General features: G+C 46.3%; 4 protein-coding genes across 4 annotated transcripts; 2 read left to right on the top strand and 2 right to left on the bottom strand.

The window, feature by feature from the left end:
• Positions 1 to 1,923: 1,923 nt before the first annotated feature.
• Positions 1,924 to 4,023, top strand: ANOM_002589 (uncharacterized protein; the record flags this gene model as incomplete). Its single annotated transcript, XM_015547846.1, has 1 exon — positions 1,924 to 4,023. The coding sequence occupies one exon, from the start codon at positions 1,924 to 1,926 to the stop codon at positions 4,021 to 4,023; it is 2,100 nt and encodes a 699-aa protein (XP_015409821.1).
• A 353-nt stretch (positions 4,024 to 4,376) lies between these two features.
• ANOM_002588 (histidine phosphatase family protein) lies at positions 4,377 to 5,353 on the bottom strand (the record flags this gene model as incomplete). Its single annotated transcript, XM_015547845.1, has 2 exons — positions 4,377 to 4,961; positions 5,024 to 5,353. 2 exons carry the CDS (start codon positions 5,351 to 5,353, stop codon positions 4,377 to 4,379), a joined length of 915 nt encoding a protein of 304 aa, XP_015409820.1.
• Positions 5,354 to 5,937: 584 nt separating this feature from the next.
• ANOM_002587 (uncharacterized protein) lies at positions 5,938 to 7,147 on the bottom strand (the record flags this gene model as incomplete). The annotated part of the gene is made up of 5 exons (XM_015547844.1): positions 5,938 to 6,385; positions 6,444 to 6,541; positions 6,596 to 6,663; positions 6,727 to 6,770; positions 6,831 to 7,147. The coding sequence occupies 5 exons, from the start codon at positions 7,145 to 7,147 to the stop codon at positions 5,938 to 5,940; spliced, it is 975 nt and encodes a 324-aa protein (XP_015409829.1).
• Positions 7,148 to 9,426: 2,279 nt separating this feature from the next.
• ANOM_002586 (uncharacterized protein) lies at positions 9,427 to 10,399 on the top strand (the record flags this gene model as incomplete). Its single annotated transcript, XM_015547843.1, has 2 exons — positions 9,427 to 9,656; positions 9,724 to 10,399. 2 exons carry the CDS (start codon positions 9,427 to 9,429, stop codon positions 10,397 to 10,399), a joined length of 906 nt encoding a protein of 301 aa, XP_015409828.1.
• Between the last annotated feature and the right edge of the window lie 1,011 nt (positions 10,400 to 11,410).

Genomic DNA, 11,410 nt, shown 5'->3' with positions numbered 1-11,410 from the left:
TTAATATATAATTAAACATGGAAGTTCAGAGGGGTTGGGTAGTAAGTTGTTGTAGCATAATTCTGGTTTTATTATTTGAAGTGGAGTTTGAGGCGCTTTGAATTAACAAGCAGATCGATAAGTTAGTTCGTTTTGGGTGGTCCGGGCAACCCCAGAAATATACCTTAAAAAAGGATAGTTTCCACCTGTTCCACCAACAACTCTTGATTAAAAAAAATGAAAAAACAAGGGAAAGGTAGAAAAAAAAGGAAAATCGACCACACAGTAGATAGATCTATCATTCCCACGCGCATCCCCCATATATCAATTTTTGCTTTTTTTTCTGTTGCCCTTATCCATGTCAAATCACTCGTGCCTTACGTCGGGGAAATTCCGCTATAACCCAAAGCAGAAGTCATTGAGATTTCCCACCATTTTGTCAAAAAAAAAAAAGAGATGGACGCTACTCCGTACATACACCCACTACAGAGTATGTGTTGGCAGTGGAAACTGGACTGAATTGCTGAGGGCCAATGGAAGTGAGGAGTAGCATAAGTCCTCATCCTACTGGCAGGCCACAACCCGCTGCAAGGCGTCAATATGGATGCCAGGGCTCCAAGTGTTTCGGGCAATTTAATTTGGTAAACAGGAGTCGGACATTATTGTCAGGACCAAAACATGTGCATGTATTCTTATTGTTCATCAATGGCAATTGATTCCACCAGAATTGATGTCGCCCCTTTATTCTTCATTCTTTTTATCCCTCTCTTTTTATTTTCTTTTATTATTATCAATTTTTTTGGAATTTTTTGGAATTTTTTCCTCGCTCATTTGTTGATGGACTTTCGATCAATTAAGGCAGTTAGCTTCAACCCATCCCGCTATTTGTTGTCAGTTTGTTTCATTTCAGGGGGGAAAACTTCAATCCGACCTCCGACCCGTATCCTCTACCCAACGGCATACGACCACAGTTCAAGGTTAGCGCACAAGAGTTGTACCTCCGTCTTCACGAAGTTGATAGGTATTGCTCGTTAAATCTTCATACTTCGCATATTCCAGTTCCAATATTTCTGCCATGCCAGATACAATGAGGATTTTGGCTATTCTCCAATGGCAATCTAGAAGGGCGGTGCTTGGGCGGGCTATTCTGTTAGTTTATCTCCATTGAATTCCACTGTATCAGGAAAGAATTGTCTGTATTTGTCTGCTAGACCCCAACACTTCTTTATCTCATAGATATTAGATCCCGATAATACACTATAACTTAGCAACCCGCAAAGCTTTAGTTTAGTTAGACTATCTTAAACTAGTGATTTCTGTTCTTATACTACGCCGGCTGAGCAATTCAATTATTTGAACAGTTCCAGCAGTTCAAGCTAGGGATAGAGTATAGAAGTAAGATTTATAGATAGGCAGAGATAGAAATTAGAATTAAGGAAGAGCGTAGATTAATTATAGGCGTACTACCATACAATACAGTAGTACTACAGGTGTATAAGAATACAATCACGTGTTACTTGAATGAGCGGCCAATCAGAATGCAGAAGCCTGGAAAAACACTCAGAAATTACAGAGCGGCTGGGCGCTTTGCAAATAATCCGCATTTAGCTTTGTCCAACACTAGGAAGTGTCAACATCGTCGGGCCTTCAATAATCCAGCATCCACCACGTTGCTGCGGGAATCAGTGGCGGGCGCGTTAAGTGGTTTGCTTCGCGTGACCACACCGGAACTTCCACAAGAGCTAAGAAAAGCTTTGATCTGACGCAAATGGAGCATTATCGGTCCATTACCATTGCAGTACCCAACAACACATTGTTGCAAAAGATATGAGGATCTCTCAGCCGCACTCAACCATCAAGTCCTCGGTCGCTCAAATGCAGTCAGTATTCGACTGCTGCTGCACAGTAAACAATCATACCCATTGATGATTTCATCCCACCCAGATGCCACCTCGTCGACCGGTGTCGCCGCTTACTCTGGAAACATGCTCTCCGCCGACATCCGATCTAGACAACAGTGGTCTTCTTGGCTCCGACGATGAACTGAATGACGAGGAACTTGATGCGCAACGTCAGAGGATTGAGAAACTTGCCGAGTCATATCTCCAGGGCAAACCCCTCTTCATTCTCTCCGCTTCTCTACGGGGGCGCTTCGATGAAGGCTGGGTAAACCCTTGGAAGACCAATAGAAAACGAACGATACCGCCTGACCACAAGACGATACGGCCGCCCAAAGAGCCCGAGATTCCAGCTAGCCCTGTGATACATGAAACCAACTCTCGGAGAAGAAGAACATACCAAGAGCCCCGGGAAAAACGCGATTCGAGGCCACCCACTGTCGCTCCAGATTCAGATGTCCGTTTTTCGGGTCACAGTAGAGATGCTTCTGCTCCCCTCGGTCGCTCGCGTGATAAACGAAAAAGGAAGTCAGTTTCTCCGAGCACGCCTCGGACGTCAATACCGTGGGCGAGGCCAGTTGATTCGAACGCACAGTTGCAGCTTTCCAGCACTTTGAGACACACAAATGAAGCTTGGTTAAAGAAAGACCGGAAACAAATTAGCTTTCAAAATGTTGACCCCCCCACATCACCAACAACAACATTGTCATCCCGCTACTCAACCAAGAGTCGCGCCTCTAAAGACGCTAGAAACAACAGCCAGACTACATCTTTTGAGCATCAAGACGGATCCTTTTCAGAACGTCGCACATCATTTTCCCCTGAACATGATGGCCCCGGTCCTGACCCTCTCGATGTCAGCCGGATCCCAAACAGCATCGCCTCTTCCCCTGCCAAGGAGCAGGACCTTCCCGGTCTTGGAATTGAAGCGGCCACATCCGGTGCCGTGAGTCAAGGCCCTTCATTTTGTGTCCTAGCGCCATCGTCGCATCTACCGCAATTTGAGTACCGTCGGAGGAAGCCCCGTGTCTCCAACGAAACAAGAAGCTCTAAATCCCCTATCGCCGGGGATATGGACGCTGAAGAAGCGCCACGCCCATCAGATTGCACAAAAGGTAACCAACCTGCAGAGAAAGAGGCATTATCTCCACAAGATATGTTTCTGGCTCATCCCAATGAACATAGCCGGTCTGAGGTCGACAAAGACCCTAAAGACCTTTTCATTTCTACTAGCACTACAAAAGCGATTGGCAATATATCTGTTTCTCAGTCGGCGAAGTTTCGATCTACAAGCACTGTGAATAAGGGGAACACTAGTGAGAGGTTACCGTCAGCTCAACAAGTGCGTGCAAACCCAACCATGACAGACATCACGTCCTTGCACTCGATTGCAGTACCAAGAAGCAACTCAGAGTATGACGGTGACACCATCCCCGATCCTCAATTCTCTACTCAGGCGGCTCTCCTTCACGCACAGAGGTCGTTCCAGAATGACCTCGACAGCCCGGAACATGATATAGCATCTCCAGAAAAGCAGCACACTCCTAATTCCTCCAACCTTTCTTCGCCTATAGCGAAGGATATTACTCCTTTCCATCGACTGTCCACTCCCAGTAGAGCTGGGGCAAGTAGTGGGGTCAAGGCACCTATGACTGCCGGCCAGTGGCAAAGCACCCAGTGCATGATTGATGCGGTTACGCCGTTTACCTTCAGTACAGAAAAGAAGCCAAACCGTCGGACTATGTCCCCAGTGAAGCACTTAACAGGTAGAAAGAAATTAAAAACTGCCAGCTTTAAGCTATCATCACCACCCTCGTCAGCTTCTAGTGAGGCACATTGCGAACAGGACAATAGTTACATACACTCAAGTCCTCTTCACCGTCGGTCTTCTGGGCATGAGACACAGCATAGCGTTCTCCCAATGACATTAACGGGGACAACACCACCCACCGCTCAGGAAGGGCAGCAGGGCTTTCCAGGTGCCGACAGCTTTAACCTTACTCAGGCGATCGCCGATGCAGGCAGCTGGCTGCAGCAGAGCTTCGACCTCAATAGGGATCTCAAACTCTGTGAAACTTCCAAGTCAGGTCCAGCTTCTTCGACTGGCACACGGCAATCTGCAATGGGCGCGGATGGTAAAAAGTGACAGACATCATATAGCCAGGCTTTTCAAGTGTTCATAAATCATATATCACATTTTCCCAGACGGAAAACACGACGGAGCTGGTCTTCCCTCGAGGCGGCAGTCCTCTGTGTCTCTATATTTGGCCTTGTTGTTTTCCAAGATTTCACCTGTGACGCATTTACGATTTGATATTTTGTAAATAGAGATATATACCCTCGCTAGCCACCAGTTCTTTCTTACAGTCGCATATTGTCAAATGCTCTAGACATACAATCTGATTATTCTAGTAGACTGTGCTCAGATTACCTATCTGCATAGCGATTGGAAACTATATTTCATGGCACAGTCCCTGCATACATGGTCTTCAAACCATATTAGGACAACCCTATTCTGTCTCCACGAACTAACAAGGCAATCGTCGAACCCTCACGGACTCTAAACTCTTCATACCCACAAGCCCTAAGGATCGCCGAAATCGCATATGAGTGGACCGTAAGAGAGATAACCGAACTAGAATCTTGCGCAAAAAGCTCCTCAAGAACTTTCTGCTTCCTGGCAACATGCTCCTCAACAGACTCCCACCGATCCGGGCTCCACAGAAGATCTTCTTCCGAAAACCCAGACTCAATTAAGTAAGAAGGATAATGGCCTTCAATCCACGTCCGTGTACTTCTCTTGTCGCACGTATGATCCGTTAATCGCTCCCTCAACAGCTCCTTTACTACAGGCTGAAACGGCTCTCCGGATTGCTCCATAGGTTGGGAGAACACGAGCCGCGTAGTCTCAAGACATCGCGCTAGAGGGCTCGTGTATAGCGACTCTGGAAGTGATACCTTCTCCGTAGTCACAGCATCTGTCCAGAATTGGCTCAGCGCTTCCGCTTGTTGGATGCCGGCTTCTGTTAGCTTTGCATCTACCCAAGAGACGGTACCGTCTCCGTCGAGGTGGGACCAGTAGTTCTGATTTTATTAGTGAGGTTGACTAGATAGGTGAAATAAAATGGGGAAGAGTGATCACATACATTCCATGCTTCTCTGCCGACCTTTGCTTCGAAAACATTGTGTATACCGAGGCCATGCCTGGTTAAATAGATGATCTTATAGGTCACGCTGTCTGGGCTTTCTGCATTTAGTTGGTTTATGTACGCTGCGAATCGTTCCCACGGCTTCTTGGGTTCATCGTCTGGCTGGGTATTGCTTGGTGCGCTATAGGGTTGGTCGATAAGACCGAGGCTCGGTTGGGTGGTTACTTTCGAGTCTGGGCTTTGCCTGGCGATTTCATGGTAATTTACGAAGAACTCGGGCATGAGCTTGAACTTGTAATGAGATACTGTTGCTCTTGGTTGCTCCATTCTTGTTATTTCAAATAAAGGGGGAGCTCGACAAGTTAAGTACAGCACGTCATAGAATACTTAGGCTTCGATATGCCACTGAAGTGTCTCCACTAGAGCAGAACGACACAGCCTGGGGCGAAGTAAACTTGCCGTTTTCGGTATGGTGGCGGATTTATGCACTTGGCAGGGCATTGCATCTTAGCTGGCATGTAGGTATATACATCTGTACGTATGTTGTTGAATATGGCTGCCCAAGTATTCACCATATTACCTCTTGAGAAAGGATATCTATAATGGCATACTCTGACAGACAAAAGAATCTGGAATAAAGGAATCTAAGACAAAAGAAACGAGGGACAAAGAAGTAGATAAATAGGATAATCTAGATAGGGTATTTAAGCAACAGATAGTCCCTAGATAGTTCAGCGAATTAGCCAACTTCTACCTCACATTTTCTACATATGTACATGATCACATACACGTCGAACAAGTACGTTTTATAATACTTAACCTTTAGCTATGAGCGGGAGACCTTCTTCACTTCCCAAAAACGGTATTCGTCTATTAAGCAGCAGTACAGTACCCTATCCATTTGTGTCGTCTCAACGAACGTGGATGGCAGCGTGGATCCCTTGGTGTAGCATATACTCAAATACCGGACCCAACTGCTGGTCTGCAACACTCCCGACCACAGTTATGGAGTGATGTTCCTTGGCTAACGCTCCCAAGGCCCATTTTTGTGCCTGAAAATATCGTGACTGCTCATGAGTCGGTGTTGCGTATGACGTTAAAATCTGTGGTACGCCGTGGCTATTGCATGCATAGAGGCTCTGTTCAATCAAGCCGTTGCCACATATTGTTCGATGCTCGCTGGTGGGCTGCCCAAACGGTTGCTGATAGATATCGAGCATCACAGGATTTTCTTGTAGAACGATGGAAGTATTGTATGTTGCATTTCCCATAATGATATGCTGTCCGAGCACAGCCGCTGCTTGGGGAATTTGAGGACGCCGAGGCACAGAGTTTTGCTGCCAGCAAATCGACATTGCACTGAGGCAGGACAGTCAGAAATAGTGGAATAAAAGGCCCTAAGAAAACCATTGCTTACCGGTTCCTGAGTTCTAATATTGGCCATCCTGCTAACTCTGTCTGGCCGTAACTTGATTGATGGCCATCATGAGCAACTACATCTAGTAGCTCGATATCCTGTGGGAGACTTGTAAGATGACGCCTGGCAGTTTAGCAATAGATTCGACTTACATCCGTCTCTTCCCGGCTTCTGCTGGCGACGATTGGATGGAGAATTTGCGCCCAGTGCTCCGAGCATTCTTTTGTCTCGTTATATGTGTGAGCATTCACTCTGTATATCTATGTGGGGAGGAGATACTCACGGTCAGGATTCCTTGTTTTGACTGAGACTGAAACCTCGTCCCATCTAACAAACAGTTAGTCTATATCCTTGATACAACGGAACAACGACGCCGATAACACTCACTCGGGTCCGTATATTGCAACAGCTTCCCTTAATCGCGTCTCTTCATCTGACGCCCAAGGCCCTTGCACCCAGCGACGGTCGATCTTGAACCATCTCTTGCGGCAATCTCTATTCGTCCTCCCTGGTAATGATTGTGCAACCAGCTTCCATGCGATGGTATCTTTTCTGGCTTTCTTCGGATCTGATGGAGGAGACTGGTCCTCCCCACGAATCGTGCAAGTGTGGACAGTCCTGAAGAGGATTCCATCTTCCTGAGCAGTCCACCATATAGGTGGACGTCTTCGACTAGAAGGTGGGTTTTTGCTTTTTCTCGCCATTGCTGGATCAGGCCGTCCTAGTTCTTCCTTGCAGCCCACGAAACTCACGATGGTTCTGACGAAAGATCAGGCTTCATGCCAATATTTATATGTGTGCAACCAAGATATACTAGGGAAAATGTTATAGTGCCATAAGTATGGGAACCTAATAGTGTGGCAACCTCCCAGGCAACACGTCAACGCCACCACGCTATAATCCGACACTGTATACACTCTCCGGTTACATGATCGAAATTCTAGAACTGATAGAAGAAACTACAAGAAGGTACCGCACCCCTGAAAGTCTCAGGTGGAATGCGTACTCTATTCGCCAATTCAATATGGCTCACGCAGATCCATAGGTATGGAACCGTCCAGAAGCCACTTCGCTTTAAGACAGGAGAGTCAGCTCCTTCGTTATTTCTGGCGATCATACATATCTGTTCATTTGTCAGTGTTTTCAGACACCACCCTCCCGCTACCACTTATCCTACCTAGTTTAGTCACCATGCAGCACACGTATTCCAGAAAGCTCCGCACTAACTTGGTTTCAGGAGCTGAGAAGAGGGCTGAACGTCTAATGTTAGAACACGAGCATGTTAAAAACATCATCAATTATGGCATATCACCTGCTCAAATTCTTTGTAATTTGCCGCTCGAAGAAGCCACACAGTGAGGCTAGCCCAACCATGTCCCTGGGTAGTCTCACCTTTGCTCGTATTCTTGAGACATCCCCTTCCACGGTTCTACATGGATGTCTGGCGTTGCCATGAGCTGAAATACCCAAAGTTTGTTGATTCTAGAACAAACAAGGACGTATCTTTTGGTCCTTAGAAGAAGCTAATACCGGATACATACATATTCTGAATCCTGGCAACATACACTCCTTCCTTAATAAGCATATCCTGTTCCACTTCCACCAGTGAAGCCCAAGCTACCTCGTCAAACCAGAGGGCTACTGATTAAATCTCAGGGGCTGTGGCGTGCCGAAGCAAAGCGAGATCACACCTTGCAGCTGAAGAAATTTCTGTAATTCTAAATAGCTGTAATTGGTAGTGTAGGAACATTGCCAGGGGAATTCAGCAAGTATTGAATTCTGTGACCAGCGACATTTTGTAAAGCAGATACCCGATCCCTTAAGCAACCACTTGTAGCAATTTGTATAGTGATAAGGGTATTCGGAAAACACATTCGAGGAAGATCAAATGGATTGTTGTAGACAACAGAAGGAATTTGTCCATCTTCCCAAAACCGTGACATTGGAGGGAATCTTGATGATCTCGTCAGTCGTCACTCATAGTATAAGCCTGGATTGTCAATCGCGGCGACTAGTTCATCGAGTCGTGCCAACCAGAATAGTCTTGACTGTAGTCCAAGAAATCTTGAACTTGTTCCAAGCTCAGGATCGATCCATTCTGCGATGTCGGCTGGCAGCGGACCAGGATAGCCGACCGCAAAGCTCCAAACGGGAGGAAAACCGGCAGCAACAAGCTCTCGGGGATCTCATTCGAGGCCTCCAAAGGAGAATTCCAGTTTATCTGTTGAGGGCATTTTGGACTTTGTTTTTGGTGGGGGGTGGGCTCGAGGGGATTTCGGATCAGTGATATGCTCAATGTCAGGCTTGGGGGAGTCATTCCGCCCTCATCATGTTCTTGGTTCTATTTCGCCATGATTTCTGGTAGACACCTGAACGAATCGAGGGATAATGGTGCAAAGTGGCTCAGTTCGTGGACTTGGTCCACCTAAGTTCATTGCAAAGATGCTGGGGCTTCTTGAACTTCGAAATTACATTCCTCGAATAGCCATCTACAACAGGAAGGCGCAATTCACTTAACAGTGAATAAATCAGAAAGGAGAATAGTGAGAAGGAATTGACGGTGTCTACTATGGGGTGCAATTGCCAATAATCTACCTGTATTCAGCAAGGTCATATTGGCCTATCTTAGTGATGAATGCTATTATCCGTAACTATACGGGCCGTAGTTCAAAAGTTCTACGGGAGGATACAATTCATTGCCTGAGGAGACCAAACTGCACCGTGCACCCCTATGGTCTCCCGTAGGAGCTATACCCCACTTGACAGCCACTCCATGAAGCTAGATTGGATTGATACCGACTAATCGATAAGTCATTCAGAGGTACCTCCAACCTCACTCGGTATCCTGTTTAAGATCGCACCACCCTGACTCTCGTGCTGTACTTTCGCCCCTTATACCACATTCTCCACGTTCAACATTTGTCCTCCAGCTTACCTACTATCATCTTGTTCGACTGGAATTTGTTGTGCGGGGTATACAGCCATGGCGGACCGACAGGCAGTCCAACAGAACCTCAATGGTCTGCTCTCGAAACTGGATGATCCAGATCCTGACATGAGGTACATGTCGCTGAACGATCTTCTGGGGATTCTCAACAGCCCCACCTCTGCATATTTGGCGCACGATCAGTTTTCCTCATCACGGCTGGCGGACGGCTTGCTCAATGCCTTGGATGATCAACATGGCGATGTTCAAAATCAAGCATTGAAATGGTTAGTCTATAGTACACGCCTTGCGTTTTGTACTTAGGTCGAATATATGGTTGACTATAATCATCAGTCTCGGTCCACTTGTAAATCGACTGCCTTCCGAAAGCCTCACTACCATCCTCGAAAAGCTCTCGAACCTGACAGCATCCCAGACCATCGATACCTCAGTTCCTAACACTGCTCTACGCGTCATTGTCACCGCCCTTCCCCGTCCTCAGTCTGGGCAACCACCTACTCCAGATGTTTCCATGGCTTACTCGTCTGTCTCCAAGATTCTCATTCCCCGCTTGACCGGTCCTACACCATCTCAGTCTGGCAGAAGAGGCTCCGTCATCAAGGGCATGCTAGAGAAAGATACTTCCAAGGGTTTTAGCAGCGATGCGATTGATGTTCTGATTCAGGTCGTCACCTGCTTCGGGCCACTCCTCAAAGAGGCCGAGTTGACGGCTCTCCAGAAATCAGTGATGTCGATCATCGACAACGACACAGCTGGTACCGTAGTTACGAAAAGAGCGCTGGCCGCTATTTCCGCCTTGGTACCTCATTTTTCAGAGGCTCAGTTCAGCTCGTTCGTCGACGAACTCGTCAAGAGGTTCAATAATCCACAAATGAGCGTCGTGCACCGAAGGCACCTCATTGCCACCGTCGGTAGCGTCGCAAGGAGCAGCCCGACCAAGTTCGGTCCCCATCTTCCGACGCTCGCTCCGTTTGTTTTTGCTACCGTTGGTGAAGTTATCGCGACTTAGAATACTAGATACAAAAAAGATTAATCAAGCTAGTTGAATGAATTTTTTCGGATACCCTCCGTCATTCGTCCATTTCATAGTCTAATAGGATAGCAACCATAGGGTAGCTTGTACCAATGCAGAAGAGATTTGAGCAATAGCACCAGTACCTTTTTATCATTCCCTTAGTATATAAGGTAATTAATCTATAATTACAAGACTGAGGGAATTAGATTGCTGCTACGAGTCAAGACAAGGAAAAATAATTGCACATTGGTGTGTGTTGTTGGGAGCCAGAATGCCAGCTATATATATGTCGCAACCAGGTTTCTGCTAGCCTTTAGCGTTTGCAATCAATCAGTGAAGACTTAAATTGAACTTACTGTCCAGTCACAAGCTTTCTTTTTTAAAAAGATTTTTACTCGTTATTCTTCATTATTTTCGGTTGTGCGCCTTTCCTATTCCATCCTTTCTTTATTTGGTGATAATTAGTTTGTTCTATGTATGAACTCAGGAGTCAGGGGAGCGCTCGTATGGCTTGTCATACCACTCATACGGTATGTATAACAAGAGATTGTAGTATGCCAATAATATATTATAAAATTAGGTATTGACTTTCGGCATTACTAGCCCAAAAGTGAGACATGGTTGAACAATCTTTCCCACACCTCGCGAGTGATAAAGTGGCTATGCGATGCAAATGGCGTGGAGTGTTTAGAAGTATCGTGGAAAAGGTTAGCTCTGTGGTCGCAACTTATACACGAACATGTGAAGGGCTCCAGAGCAGCTAATGTTCCGACTATCTGGTACGGTTGCTCCTCGCTCCTGCCATTATACCAGGGTCATACTGCGCCTTCCTTAGGGAGCAATGCTCGCAATGGGTGAGCACCCATGGACTATCTTCCATGTTGATTTCCGTCCTTCATCATCTCACCATTCACTCTTATCCCAAGCACTGCACCATATACAAACCCATCTCGTATTATCGTCTATATTATCAGATACATCTCACTTATCCTCAACTGATACCTC

The sequence above is a fragment of the Aspergillus nomiae genome, assembly GCF_001204775.2.
Source record: "Aspergillus nomiae NRRL 13137 chromosome Unknown contig00042, whole genome shotgun sequence".
Taxonomy (NCBI): domain Eukaryota; kingdom Fungi; phylum Ascomycota; class Eurotiomycetes; order Eurotiales; family Aspergillaceae; genus Aspergillus; species Aspergillus nomiae.
This window is presented reverse-complemented; position numbering and strand designations above follow the sequence as displayed.